The sequence below is a fragment of the Eubalaena glacialis genome, chromosome X (assembly GCF_028564815.1).
Source record: "Eubalaena glacialis isolate mEubGla1 chromosome X, mEubGla1.1.hap2.+ XY, whole genome shotgun sequence".
Taxonomy (NCBI): Eukaryota; Metazoa; Chordata; class Mammalia; order Artiodactyla; family Balaenidae; genus Eubalaena; species Eubalaena glacialis.
In genome coordinates this window covers 70,141,907-70,157,288 of record NC_083736.1, presented here as the reverse complement: position 1 = coordinate 70,157,288, position 15,382 = coordinate 70,141,907, and the positions used below count along the sequence as shown (strand labels likewise).

General features: G+C 36.4%; 1 protein-coding gene across 7 annotated transcripts in view; it reads left to right on the top strand.

The window, feature by feature from the left end:
• Positions 1-15,382, top strand: part of ATRX (ATRX chromatin remodeler) — a 226,093-nt gene that overhangs the window by 49,531 nt on the left and 161,180 nt on the right. For all 7 annotated transcript variants that reach the window (XM_061179480.1, XM_061179477.1, XM_061179476.1 and 4 more), the window contains 3 exons: positions 12,598-12,653; positions 13,558-13,610; positions 14,500-14,624. In XM_061179480.1, the coding sequence (XP_061035463.1) occupies positions 12,598-12,653; positions 13,558-13,610; positions 14,500-14,624 (234 nt within the window). The remainder of the gene's footprint in view (positions 1-12,597; positions 12,654-13,557; positions 13,611-14,499; positions 14,625-15,382) is intronic.

The following is a 15,382-nucleotide window of genomic DNA, read 5'->3' as shown; positions in this document are numbered from 1 at the left end:
GGATAGCTCTGTCCTTCTGGATATGCTGTTTGAGCTTGCAACCCCACTACTTCTGATAGCCTTCTTGCGACTAAGGTTGAACCAGCATAAAACTCAGCATTTGGTCAAGGTGGTGGTGTAGGAAGACCCTGATCTCACCCCTCCCCACAGACACACCGAATCTACAGCTACGTAAAGAGCGATGCCTCTTGCAGAAGAACTGAGGTCTGATTAAACAGCTTCTCCACAACAAATGATACAAGGACCACATAGAGATTGGTAGGAGACACAGAGACAGAGTATTGATGGGAACCCCACTTCAGTGTGGTGTACTGCCGTGGCGAGGGATATCACTAAGGGGCCTGTGTACAGACCCGCCTCCCCTGGGGCACAGAGAAAAAACAGTGGTTTAAAGGGGACCTAGACTGTACACGAAGGAAATCCACTTACTAACCCTAGAGTGTCTGCTAAATGGGCAGGGAACTGCTGGAACTATCTCCAATGTTGAAGGTGCTAGAGAGCACCATTTTTTGTCTTCCTCCTTTACCTTGATAGCACAAGTGAGAACATAGTCCACGTTCTCTAGCTGGCCTTCCAAGGCCACCTCAGCATACCTCTGGCCCACACAAGCTATAGGCGTCCTACCAAGGCAGCCTGAGTGTACAGTGCCCCAGGACCCCCCGGCCCATGACTTATTAGGCTCCAGCCGGCTTGCCAAAGCTGCCTGGCACACTCAGACTACACAGGGGATGCTCTTAACTGACGTTATGCCTTCAGGACCGGGAGAGGTACCTGTTTTGCCTGATGTACAGAAAGAAACACAAAGTCAAACAAAATGGGGACAGAGGAATATGTTCCAAGTGAAAGAACAAGATTAAACTGCAGAAAAAAATCTTAATGAAATGGAGATAAGTAATTTACCTGATAAAGAATTCAAAGAAATGGTCATAAAGATGCTTACCAAACTAGGGAGAAGAATGGAGGAACACAGTGAGAACTTCAACAAAGAGTTAGAAAATATAAGAAAGAACCAGTCAGAACTGAAGAACACAATATTGGAAAATACAATAGAGGAAATTAACAGCAGATTAGTTGATACAGTAGAACACATCAGTGATCTGGAAGACAGAATAGTGGAAATCACCCAATCAGAACAGAAAAAAAGAAGAATTTTAAAAAATGAGAGTTTAAGGGATCTCTGGGACATCAGGAGTACTAACATTCTCATAGTAGGGGTAGGGGTCTCAGATGGAGAAGAGAGAGAGAAAGGGACAAAAAATTTATTTAAAGAAATAATGTCTGAAAACTTCCCTAGTCTGGGAGAGGAAACAGACATCTAGGTACAGGAATCACAGAGTCCCAAACAAGGTGAACCCAAAGAGATCCACACCAAGACATGTAAGTAAAATGGCAAAAGATAAAGAGAGAATTTTATGGGCAGCAGGAGAAAAACAACTAATCATATACAAGGAAAATCCCATAAAATTATTAGCTGATTTTTCAGCAGAAACTCTGCAAGCCAGAAGGGGGCTTCCAACCAAGAATACTCTACCTGGCAAGGTTATCATTCAGAATTGAAGGAGAGATGGAGTTTCCCAGGCAAGCAATACCTAAAGGAGTTCAGCACCACTAAAATGGCCTTACAAGAAATGTTAAAACGTCTTCTTAGGTGGAAAAGAAAAGGCGATAGCTAGAAATAAGAAAATATATGAAAGAAAAAAATCTCACTGGTAAAGGTAAATATATAGTAAATCAGCCACTTATAAAGCTAGTAGGAAGGTTAAAAGACAAAAAGTAGTAAAATCAACTATAACTACAATAAGTAGCTAAGGGATACACAAAATATAAAGTTGTAAAATATCATGTCAGAATCGGGCTTCCCTGGTGGCGCAGTGGTTGAGAATCCACCTGCCGATGCGGGGGACACGGGTTCGAGCCCTGGTCTGGGAGGATCCCACGTGCCGCGGAGCAACTGGGCCCGTGAGCCACAACTGCTGAGCCTGCGCGTCTGGAGCCTGTGCTCCGCAACAAGAGAGGCCGCAATAGTGAGAGGCCCGCGCACCGCGATGAAGAGTGGCCCCCACTTGCCACAACTAGAGAAAGCCCTCGCACAGAAACGAAGACCCAACACAGCCAAAAAAATAAAAAAATAATAATTAAAGGTGCTAATAATTAAAAAAAAATGTTGGGGGGGGTAGTAAAAATGTAGTACTTTCAGAATATATTTGAACTTAAGCAACTATCAGCCTAAATTAAATCAATGTGTGTGTGTGTGTATGTGTGCACACGTATCAACCTGATGGTAACTGCAAACCCAAAACCTACAATAGATAAACAAAAAATAAAGGAGCCCAAACATAAAGAAAATCATCAAACTACAAGGGAAGAGACTTCCCTGGTGGTCCAGTGGTTAAGAATCTGCCTTCCAACGCAGGGGACGTGGGTTTGATCCCTGGTCAGGGAACTAAGATGCCACATGCCACAGGGCGACTAAGTCTGCGCGCTGCAACTACTGAGCCCGTGTGCTGCAACTAGAGAGACCACGCGCCACAACTAGAGAGAAGCCCGCGCGCTGCAGCTAAGACCCAAGGCAGCCAAAAAATAAATTAACAAAATATTACAAAAAAAAGAAAACTACAAGGGAAGAAACCAAGAGAAGAAAGGAATAGAGAATAACTACAAAAACAAGCAGAAAATAATTAACAAAATGGCAATAAGTACATCCTTATCAATAACCACTTTAAATATAAATTGACTAAATGCTCCAATCAAAATAGAGATGGCTGAATGGATTAAAAAACAAGACCCATTTATATGCTGCCTACAAGAGACTCACTTCAGATCTAAAGACAAACAGAGTGATACTGAAGGGATAGAAAAAGGTATTCAATGCAAAAGGAAATGAAAAGAAAGCTGGGGTACTAAACAAAATGCTGCAAAACCAATGCATCAATGAAGAAATCAAAGAGGAAATTAAAAAATACCTTGAGACACATGAAAATGGAAACACAACTTTCCAAAATCTATGGGATGCAGCAAAAGCAGTTCTAAGAGGGAAGATTATAGTGATACAGGCCTACTTCAAGAAAAAAGAAAAATCTCAAATTAAAAAAAATGTAGCTTTACATTTAAAGGGACTAGAAAAAGAAGAACAAAACAAGCCTCGACTTAGTAAAAGGAAGGAAATAATAAAGGTCAGATTGGAAATAATGCAACTGATAGCTTGTCTTCTTCTTCTTAACAGGGTCTTTTGCAGAGTGAAAGTTTTAAATTTTGAGGAAGTCTAATTTATAGATTTCCTTTTGAGGATCATGCTTTTCTTACCTATAAAGGAGCTACAAAAAGAAGAACAAACAAAACCCAAAGTTAGTAGAAGGAAATAAACCATAAAGATCAGGGCAGAAATAAATGAAATAGAGACTAAAAAATAATAGAAAAGATCAATGAAACTACGAGCTAGTTTTTTTTTGAAAATGTAAACAAAATTGAAAAACCTTAAGTCAGACTCAACATGAAAAAAAGAGAGTCCAAATAAATAAAATGAGAAAGGAAAGAGGAAAAGTAACAACTTATACCACATCAATGCAATGAATCCTAAGAGACTACTGTGCCAACAAATTGGACAACATCGAAGAAATGGATAAATTCCTAGAAACTTACAATTTTCAAGACTGAATCATGGAGAAATACAAAATCTGAACAGACTGATTACTAATGAAATTCAATTAGTAATCAAAAAACTTCCAACAAACAAAAGTTGAAGAGCAGTTGGCTTCATAGGTGAATTCTATCAAACATTTAAAGAAAAATTAATAGTCATCAATATTGTAATAACTTTGTATGGTGACAGATGATACCTAGACTTGTAGAGGTGGTCATTTTGTAACCTATAAAATATTGAATCACTATGTTGTGCACCTAAAACTAATATATTAAGTTAATTATTCTTCAATTAAAAGAGTTGAATGGAAACCTGCATTCTTTTTTTTTTTTTAATTTTATTTATTTATTTATTTATGGCTGTGTTGGGTCTTCATTTCTGTGCGAGGGCTTTCTCCAGTTGTGGCAAGTGGGGGCCACTCTTCATCGCAGTGCGCGGGCCTCTCACTATCGCGGCCTCTCTTGTTGCGGAGCACAGGCTCCAGACGCGCAGGCTCAGTAATTGTGGCTCACGGGCCCAGCTGCTCCGCGGCATGTGGGATCTTCTGGGACCAGGGCTCGAACCCATGTCCTCTGCATTGGCAGGCGGATTCTTAACTACTGCGCCACCAGGGAAGCCCGGAAACCTGCATTCTTGATGAGGCATAAAGGAATTTAGGGAGATGACAGTAGGTTTAGTAAAATGAGAGAGGAGATCCCACCTAGAAGAGAGCTACAGTTTGGGAGCTCCGGAACCTGCAACAACTCTTGCCATATCTGGTTGAATCACAAGTGCAGCCCAGATTCTAGGTAGCCCAGTTAGGGCTAAAAGAACAGAATAAAGCTTTCAGCTTCTTACACTAGAGGGTATATATTTTGGGGTTTGATTTCAGGTAAGTTGACTATCTGCTATTAAGAAAAGTATCAACTGTAACGGCATGCAGTGTTTTCACTGTATCTTTAAAAATGTCCAGTACCCAATCTGAAATAAAAAGAGGAAATTGTGACTCATGTTCAAAAGGAAAGGCAAGCAGTAGAGACAATCCACATATGTCTCAAATGTTGAAATTAGCAAACAAGAATATTAAATCAGCTATTGCAACTATGCTTTAGTGTAATAAAGCAAATACATTTATGATGAATGGACAGGTAAGAAATCTCAGTACAAACATAGAAAATGTAAAAAAGAACCAATTTGAATTTCTAGAACTGAAAAATAAATTTCTGAATAACAAATCATTGTTTGTACTTAACAGGAGATTAGAGATAGCTGTAGTAGTGTCAGTAAATTTGATGATAGTCTAATAGAAATTATCCAATCTGAGAATAGAAAACATTGAAAAATAAAAAGTGTGCAGAACACTTGCTCTTCAGATCCTTTCCCCAATAAATCTGTGTAGTTACCAACCAAATACATGTAAAGAATAGGACTGTTTAACGATAGTCAGAGAAAAAAATGTTGATAGAAACTCTCAGTTGGCCCAGTGTTTTGTAGTTAGCCATATACTAATCTTGCACATACTTTGATACATTTTTACCTTCTTACTTCATTTTTGTGGTGCTATTTTAAATTCCCTGGTTTTTAAATTTCAGATTCCAGTTGTTCATTGCAGGAATTCAGTTATGTTTTTTATGTCGACCTTGTATCCTGTGAACTTGCTCTAGGTAGCTTCTTTTTCATCTTTTAGATGTATTGGAATTTTCTACCTAATCTGGTTGTCTGCAAATAGGGTCATGTTTATTTCTTCCGTTCCATCTCTTTGCCTTTTAATTCCTTTTCTTGCCTCATTATGCTGGGTAGGACTTTCTGTATTTTCCATTATTACGTTGAAGAAGAATGACGATAGCAGACGTCTTGGTGTTTCTGATGTTAGTGGGAAAGCATTCAGCTCTTTCACCATTAAGTATGATGGTTACTGTATAAGATTTTTGTAAATATTCTGTCAAGTTGAGGAAGTTCCCCTCCCCTAGTTTTCTGAGTTTTTTCCCTAAAGTGATATTTTTATTGAGATGGATGTAGATTCATATGCAGTTGTAACACACACACAGCTCTTACACACTTTTCCCAGTTTCTCACGATAGCAACATTCTACAGAAGTATAACATATTGGGCTTCCCTGGTGGCGCAGTGGTTGAGAATCTGCCTGCCAATGCAGGGGACACGGGTTCGAGCCCTGGTCTGGGAAGATCCCACATGCCGCGGAGCGACTAGGCCCGTGAGCCACAACTACTGAGCCTGCGCGTCCACGATAGTGAGAGGCCTGCGCACCGCGATGAAGAGTGGCCCCCGCTTGCCGCAACTAGAGAAAGCCCTCGCACAGAAACGAAGACCCAACACAGCCAAAAATAAATAAATTAATAAAACACTGACATTATCGGAATATTCTGAACATGAAATAAAATTAAAAAAAAAGAAGTATAACATATTGTCAGTTAACCACGTTATTGATATCTACCAATCTGATTTAGATTTCCTCAGTTTTACTTGTACTTTTGTGTTTTTGTTAAGTTCTATACAGTTTGATTACCTTGAGTTGATTCTTGATTCATGTATCCACCACCACAGTCAACATGCAGATTCCTCATCTTGCCCTTTTATAATCATGCTCAACTCCCTACACCTACTCCTACCTGTGCCTAACACCTGGAAATCACTAATTTGTCCTCCATTTCTAAATTGTTTTTCATTTTAAACATGTTCTATAAATGGAATCCTATAGTATATGACATTTGGGGATTGGGTTTTTTCACTTAGCATAATTCCCTTGGGATTCAGCCAGGTCGTTGCATGTGTCAATAGTTCTCTCCTTTTTATTGCAATGTGTAGTTTTCTATGGTATGGATGTACCACAGTTTAACCATTTACCCATTAAGGGACATCTGGGATGATCCCAGATTTGGGCTGTTACAAATAAAGCTGCTGGTAAACATTAGTGTACAGGTTTTTGTGTCAACATAAGTTTTCATTTCTCTGGGATAAATACCCAGGAGTGCAGTTGGTGCGTCATAGGATGGTTGCATGGTTTTTTTGTTTTTGTTTTTTTAAGGACACTCCTAAATTGTTTTCCAGAGTGGCTACACCATTTTATATTCTCACAGCAATGTAAGAAGGATCAATTTCTCTGCATCCTCTCCAGCATTTGGTTTTACCACTATTTAAAAAAATATTTAGACATTCTGATAGATATCTAGTGATATCTCAGTGTGGTTTTAATTTGCATTTCCCTAATGACTAATAAAACTTTTAACACCATTATTGAGATATAATTTACTTACCATACAATTCACCAGTTTAAAGTGTACAATTCAGTAGTTTTTAGTATGTTCACAAATACATGCAGCCATCACCACAGTAAATTTTATAACGTTATTATCACCTGAAAAAGAAACTCTGTACTCTTTAGATATCACCCGCTACCCCCAGCCTTAAGCAACCACTAATCTACTTTCTTGTCTTTATAGATTTCCCTATTTCAGACTTTCTTATGAATGGCATTCTATTACATGTGGTTCTTTGTGACTGGCTTCTTTCACTTAGTATAATGTGTTCAAGGTGTATTTATGTTGTAGCGCATATTAGTACTTCATTTCTTTTTATGACCAAATAACATTCCTTTATATGGATATACCACATTTATTTGATTTGTTGATGGACAATAACATCTTGTTTCTACCTTTTGGCTATTATGAATAATGCTACTATAAACATTTGTAAACAAGTTTGTGTGTGGCCATATATTTTCATTTCTCTTGGTTATATACCTAGGAGTGGAATTGCTGAGTTATATGGTAACTCTGTTAAATCCTTTGAGGAAATACCAAACTGTTTCCCAAAGTGGCTACACCATTGCACATTCCCCCCAGCAGTGTATGAGGATTCTGATTTCTCTGCATCCTTGCCAACAGTAGTTGTTATCTGACTTTTTAATTTTAGCCATCCTAGTACATGTGAAGTCGTGTCTTATTATGGTTTTGGTTTTCATTTTGCCTAATGGTTAATGATGTTGAGCATCTCTTCATGTGCTTATTGGTAGTTTGTATATATTCCTTGGAGAATTATCTATTTAGATCCTTTGCTCATTTTTAATTGGGTGTTTGTCTTTTTATCATTGATTTATAAGAATTCTTTATATATTCTAGACTTTTATTATGATAAAATATACATAATATAAAATTTACTATTTTAACCAATTTTAAGTATACAGTTCTATGGCATTAAGTACATTCACACTGTTGTGTAACCATCACTACCATCCATCTCCAGAACTTTTTCGTCTTCTCTACCTGAAACTCTGTACCCATTAAAATCACTAACTTCCCAATCCCCTTTACCCCCAGTCCCTGGCAACCACTATTCTACGTTCTTTCTCTATGAATATGACTACTTTAGGAACCTCATATAAGTGGGGTCATACGGTATTTGTCCTTTTGTGTCTGGCTTATTTTACTTGGCATAATATCTTCAAGGTTAATTAGTGTTGTAGCATGTATCAAAATTTTCTTCCCTTTTAAGGCTGAATAGCATTCTGTTGTGTATATGTATGTATTTCTTTAATTTTCTTGATGATGTCCTTTGAAGCACAAATGTTTTTAGTTTTGATAAAGTCCAGCGTATCTATTTTTATTCTTGTTGCTCATACTTATGGTGTCATGTCTAAGGATCTATTTCTAAATCTGGGGTCACAAAGATTTACCCCAATATTTTCTTCAAAGAGTTTTATAGTTTAGGCTCTTATGTTTAGGTTTTTAATGATGCATTTAGAGTTAATTTTTGTATGTGGTGTAAGGCAGGTCTCCAACTTAACTTTTTGCATGTGGATACACAGTTGTGCCATACTGTTTGTTGAAAAGACTATTCTCTCCCTTTTGAATGGTCTTGGCATGCTGTTGGAAATCAGTTGACCATAGATATATGGGTTTATTTCTGAACTTTCATTTCTTTTCGACTGATTCTTATGTCTGTTCTTTTGCCTGTAGTACACTGTACTGATTATAGTTGTTTTACACTAAGTTTTAAAATCTTGAAGTGCGAGTCTTCCTATTTTGTTTTTCCTTTTGAAGGTTGTTTTGACTATTCTGGGTCCATTTTAATTCTACATGAATTTTAGAATGAGCTTGTCAATTTCTACAAAGAAGTCAAGTGAGATTCTGACAGGGATTGCCTTTTTTTAAAAAATTGTAGATCAATTTGCGGAGTATTGCCATCTTAATGTTGTCTTGTATTTCATGACCATGCAGTGTTTTACCATTGATTTAAGTCTTTAATTTCTTTCAATGATGTTTTGTAGTTTTCAGAGTATAAGTTTTTACCTTCTCTTGTTAAATTTATTCCTAAGCATTTTATTCTTTTTGATGGTATTATAAATGGATTGTTTTCTTTATTTTCAGATCATTCTTTGCGAGTGCACAGAAATACAGTTGACTTTTGTATATTGTTCTCACATCCTTCAACCTTTCTGAACTCATTTATTAGTTCTAATATTTTTAATGGATTTCTTGGGACTTTCTCTATTCAAGATAATGTCTCCAAAGACAGTTTTACTTCTTCCTTTTCAGTCTGGCTGCCTTTTATTTCTTTTCTCTTGCTTACTTGCTCTGGCTAGAATTTCCATTACAATGTTAAATGGAAGTGGCAGGAGAGGATTTCCTTCTCTTATTCTGATCTTAGAGGGAAAGCATTCAGTCTTTTACCATTAAGTATGATGTTACCTCTGGGTACTTTGTAGCTTGTTGTGGAAGTTCCCTTTATTAAGAGTTTTAAAAAATAAATTATATTCTTTAGAGCAGTTTTAGGTACACAGAAAAATTGAGTGGAATGTACAGAAATTTCCTATTATGCGTCCACACACATGCACAGCCTTCCCCACTGTAAACATCCTGCACCACAGTTGTACATCTGTTACAGTTGATGAACCTACAGTGACAAGTCATTATCATCTAAAACCCATAGTTTGCATTGGATTTCACTCTTGATGTTGTACATTCTAGGGATTTTGACAAATGTATAATGACATCTATCTATCATTGTAGTATCATACAGGTTAGTTTCACTGTGAAACCGTACACCTCAGATTGGGACTTGAACCCAATCCCGCCTCAGATGGGACTAAAACCCAGTCGTGCCTCAGATGGGACTTGAACCTGCAACCTCTGGCTTAGGAGGGGACTCAAACCCTCCCAAGCTGAAACCGCACACCTGGTCTCAGGACTCAGTGAAGCTCAGACTTTTATGTCTCAGCGCAGAAGGAATTCAGCGAGAGGCAAAGTGATAGGCAAGAAGTAGACTTATTAATGTAAGATGCATGTGAAGTATACAAGCAGGAAGGCAAGAGGGCTCTGCCCTGAGAACTAAGTTGGCTACATTTTTACAATCAAAGGAAAAGTGGGAAAGGAGAGAAGACCACCTTCTTCCTCTTTCTTTGTAAAGATGTTGCAGGAAAATGGGGTGCAAGAGGATGGTCATGTTCCAGGTCTCGGGTGAGTTCCTGGGATGTGCTGCCAAGTGAAGGTCCCTGGCTTCGTGCAAGAAAGAGTTCAAGAGCGAGCCATAGTGAGGTGAAAGTAGGTTTATTGAGAGAGATACACATTCCGTAGGCAGAATGCGGTTCATCTCAGAAGGTGAGAGAGCAGCCCTGGGAGCTACACACTCCATAAGGTGTGGGCCACCTCAGAAGTAGAGAGGCCCTGGGGTGTGGGGGTGTTTATTTTTTATGGGCTTGGTAATTTCATAGGCTAATGAGTAGGAGGATTATTCCAACTATTTTGGGGAAGGGGCGGGGATTTCCAGGAATTGAGTCACTGCCTACTTTTTGGCCTTTTATGGTTAGCCTAGGAACTGTCATGGTGCCTTGTGGGTGTGTCATTTAGCATGCTAATGCATTACAGTGAGTGTATAACGAGGCTCAGGGTCTACTGGAAGTCGAATCTTCCACCATCTTGGGCCTACTTGGTTCTAACCAGTTTTTGTCATATCCTCAATGGCTGTCATTCTTTTAATGGTTGTGCCCTGCCACCCTCCCTCCTGTCTCAAGTGCACTAAAAATCCTCTGTTCCATCTATCCATCCTTCCCCCTGTCCCCGCCCCCAAATCCCTGGCAACCATTGATCTTTTTACTGTCTCCATAGTTTTGTCTTTTCCAGAACGTCATATAGTTGGAATCGTACAGTATGTAACCTTTTCAGATTGGCTTTTTTCACATAGTAATATACAATACATTTAAAGTTCCTTCATGTCTTCTCATGGCTTGGTAGCTCATTTCTTTTTAGAGCTGAATATTATTCCATTGATTGGATGTAACACAGTTAGTTTATCCAATTCACCTTTTGAAGGACGTCTTGGTTGCTTCCAAGTTTTGACAATTATGGGAAAAAAGCTACTTATGAAGGTGTTTATATAAATAAAAATATTTAAAACCATATGTGTGCAGTTTTTTGGGTGGACTTTATTTTCAGCTTATTTGGGTAAATATCAAGGAGTGTGATTGCTGGATCATGGGGTAAGAGTTTGGTTAATTTTGTAAGATATTGCCAAAAGTGGCTGGACCATTTTGCATTTTTTTGAGCGGTGAATGAGAGTTCCTGTTTCTCCACATCCTTACCAGCATTTTGTGCTGTCAGTGTTCTGCATTTTTTCCATTGTAATAGGTATATAGTGTTATCTTATTTTTTTAATTTCCAATTCCCTAATGACATATGATGTGGAGCATCTTTTCATATGCTCATTTTCCATTTGCATATCTTCTTTGGTAAAATGTCTTCAGATCTTTTGCCTGCTTTTAATCATGTTGTTTATATTATTATTGTTGAGTTTTGGGTTTTTTATATACTTTAGATAATAGTTCTTTATTAGATATATCTTTTGTAAGTATTTTCTTGCAGTCTGTAGCAGAAAGACGTGTCTTTAATTCTTTTGAAGTTTGCTAGTATTTTTTTAAGGACTTTTACATCTGTATTCATAAGTGATGTTGGTCTTTTTGTGGTATCTTTTCTGGTTTGGTACGATACTGGTCTCATTGAATGAGTTGGGATGTGTTCCCTCCTTTTTTACTAGAAGAGTTTGTGAAAAATTGGTGTTAATGCTTTTTTTTTTTTTTTGAATGTTTGGTGTAACTTGGTGGTGAAACCATCTGGACCTTTGCTTTTCTTTGTGGGTAGTTTTTTGATTCCCAGTTCAGTCTTTTCAGTTATAGGTCTGTTCACATTGTCTCTTTATTCTTGTGTCAGCTTCAGTAGTTTGTGTGTGTTTAGGAATTTGTCCATTTCATTTAGGTTATCTAATTTGTTGGCATACAGTTGTTCATGATATTTCTTTATAATCCTTTTATTTCTTTAAGGTAAGTAGTAACATCCCCTCTTTAATTTATCATTCTAGTAATTTGAGTCTTGTCTCCTTTTTTTCTTGGTCCATCTAGCCTAAGTTTTTTTTTTTCAGTTTTATTCATCTTTTCAAAGAACTTATTTTGGTTTCGTTGATTTTTCTCTATTGTTTTCTATTCCCTGTTTCATTAATTTCTACTCTAATCTTTATTATTTCCTTCCCTCTGCTTCCTTTAGGAAGTTGTTTTTTTTCTTTTTTTAGTGTCTTATGGTAAAGGAAAATACAATTAATAATGTGATTTTACTTTTAGTAGAAGATGGAACTTAAATTTTCTTCTAAGAGAAAAACCTTGAACAATTACAATAGGAAATGTTTTGATTACAAACTGCTCTTTTCAGAAATGCTGTTTCAGAAGGGATTAGTGTGTCAAAAGAGAGTGATTTTAATCAGAAAACTCTTTTTTAACCAAAGCAATATTATTTTTTAAAAAAATTTTTATTGGAGTATAGTTGATAGAAAACTCTTATATTTTAATGTGAGTAAAGTACTACCAATACTGCCATACTACATAGATTGAAAAATAGGTTCATGGAATCGTAGGTATTGGTGTTCTATTTGATAATGCACCAAAGAGATAATGTTTTTATTTCTTCTCTTTTAAGATAAAGTCAGTGGTTCTGGAAATAACTCTGATATGATGGAAAACAGCAAGGAAGAGGTAAGAATAATTTGAAGCATTTAAAAGATAGTTATTAATTAATGCTAATCAACTAGAGTATGTCATCAGGTTGCTTTTATTTAATACATGCATGTGTTTGAGTTTACTGTCATACCCAAGTATTATTACAGTACTTCATTTTGGGTCGTTGTCCACTTTTTGATGGTGTTCATTGTTTTTGTTATTGTTGTGGTTTGCTTCAGCTGTATAGCTAAAGTCAGACAACTGAAGGCTTGCTAACAGATAGGTATTTGAGTGTTATTATATTGCAACAGTGGTGCCCAAGGTGGTTGTTATGGGCATAACCCCATGGTTCTGAGATCTCTCAAAACTGAATATTTAGAGTCTCTTAAGCAGTATTATTGGAACCCATCCTGAGGTCCTTCACCTGATACCCCAGCCTACACTACAGTTTTAGAATTCTTCCCACGTAGTGTAAAAAATTGAATCCAATAAAATATACTGATTATATTGGCAAAACCAAGGAAAATTTAGTATCTCAAAGGAAATCGTAGAAGGTACTCTGTGCCATATGTTAGGATAGAGAAAATGACACATTTTTAGATCCTTAAAACTTTTCTGCCTCTGTTGGGATCTGATTACCTCTACACCTTTGTTTTGTCTTTGTTGGCTTAGGCCAAGATCATGATATAGCAGTGTATCATCTTCTGTACCTCAAAATTCAACAGTAACAATTTAATGAAAAAAATTAATCTTAAATCAAGGAAACCTTGAGAGTAAATTAGAATTAGTTTTTGAAGTTCCTTTTAGAAAAATATTTTAGGCATAAAAATTGTATCTCATTCTATCACTATATTAGAGATCTTGGTATAGGGAAACAGTTAATTGTAGGGATGTTTCTCTGAGAGTTTTACTCACCTTTGTATTTATTTCTCGCATTTAGGGAGCTAGCTCTTCAGAAAAATCCAAATCATCAGGATCATCACGATCAAAGAGGTTGGTTGATGTTGAAGGGAAAAAAGTTACTTTCTTTTTCAGGTTGTTTTATTTTCTTTTTCTTAGAATAATCTTTTTTTCTAAACTTAAAGCACTCTGTTCTCAGTAAACTATTTTATACAAACATATATATATTTAAAAAGGGCAGTATAGTATAATGAATCTCTTGTATCCATCACTTGACTTTTAATTTTAATTAAAAATTTCCCAGGAGGGGATTTATTATATATTAGTGGCCCTGGAAATATGTAGATAATTTCTGTCAGATAATATATGTGCTTTAAAAACAAGGAGAAAAGGGGAAATGAAATGTTGAATGCCTCATGAGGCAATATGAGTTTTTTAGGATTATATGAAATTGTCTAGGATGGGGACTGGTAGCCATCATAGTTATGAGGAAGTTATAAGAAGATCAAAGAGTGGTTAAAATACTTGTCTGTGTTAAATTGTCAAAGTGAATTGTACGTAACAACTGAAACTACCTCAAAGCATAATGTAATGCCTAATATAACTGTGGAGTGTAGTTTTTATTAGAAGTTTGCTGTTTATTCTATTGGACTTTTACTTTTTTGAACCAGTGGAAATGTCTCTTAATAATCACAGCTTGCTTGTTATTAACTTATTCCCTAAAGTAGTGATTCTGAAATAGGAGTTCCCTTCAAAATCTTCCTCATAGCTTTTTCAGAATGCACATGCTCTGATCCTTCCCAAGACCTACTAAATCATAATGTTCAGTTATATGGTAGAGAGATGTATGCTTCCCTAGGTGATTCTGATATGTATCCCTGGTTAAGAGCCACTGCTTAATCTAAACATGTTATTTATGTTACTTGGGTGTTTTTCCAATAGCAGAAATGTCCATAATTCTGTGGACTTAATTCTTTCATAGGAAACCTTCAATTGTAACAAAGTATGTAGAATCTGATGATGAAAAACCTTTGGATGAAACTGTAAATGAAGATGCTTCTAATGAAAATTCAGAAAATGATATTACTATGCAAAGCTTGCCAAAAGGTAAAGTGTATTAATTTTTCATATGAAGTTAAAGTTGAAATGCATTTTTAAATGTCATTATTATAAAATTGGAACTTGATTACTTTAAGCTGTGTGTGAAGGACCAAACCTAATATTTTGATAGTGATGGTCTGGAAATGTATTAGTATGGTAATGATAATGTGTGTTATTGAGGTTCAAAATTTAGAATATTCAGTCAGGTTTGATAAGAAAAAGACTTATTTTCTCTTTCCATTGGGTTTTAGAAAAGGGATTTTATTTTCCAAATTATGCTTGAACGTGGAAGTTGGTTTAAAAGTTTAGTATATTAAGTTTTGGTTCAGTAAATTTTAATGTGCTTGCTTTATAGAAAAACATAATGAATACTCTGAAAACTTCTTAAAAAAACATTTAAAGTCTAGTTTAGTCTTACTGCATTCTTAAATTCCCTAAGACGCAAAGCTGAAGTTACCTATTAAATTTGACTTAGGTATATTTCTTGTAATTATCATTTTAAAAATGCCTTGTTACATTTCCTCTCAACCATCGCGTTTCTAACCTTAAAAGTGCATTGATTAGATTGGGGCCTGGGCAGGGGTGGGGAGGGGGGAAGCCAAATGAAAATCTTGGACTTTTCATAGCCCACGTCTGAGAGCAGTGTGATTACATGATGAGAGAATGACAAGGGTCTTGGTAATTTCGTAGTGTTTCAGAAATCAAGTTTAGATTTTTTTCTTTATTGAATAATATGTTTAAAGGCTCTTAGCAGATTTTTCAAA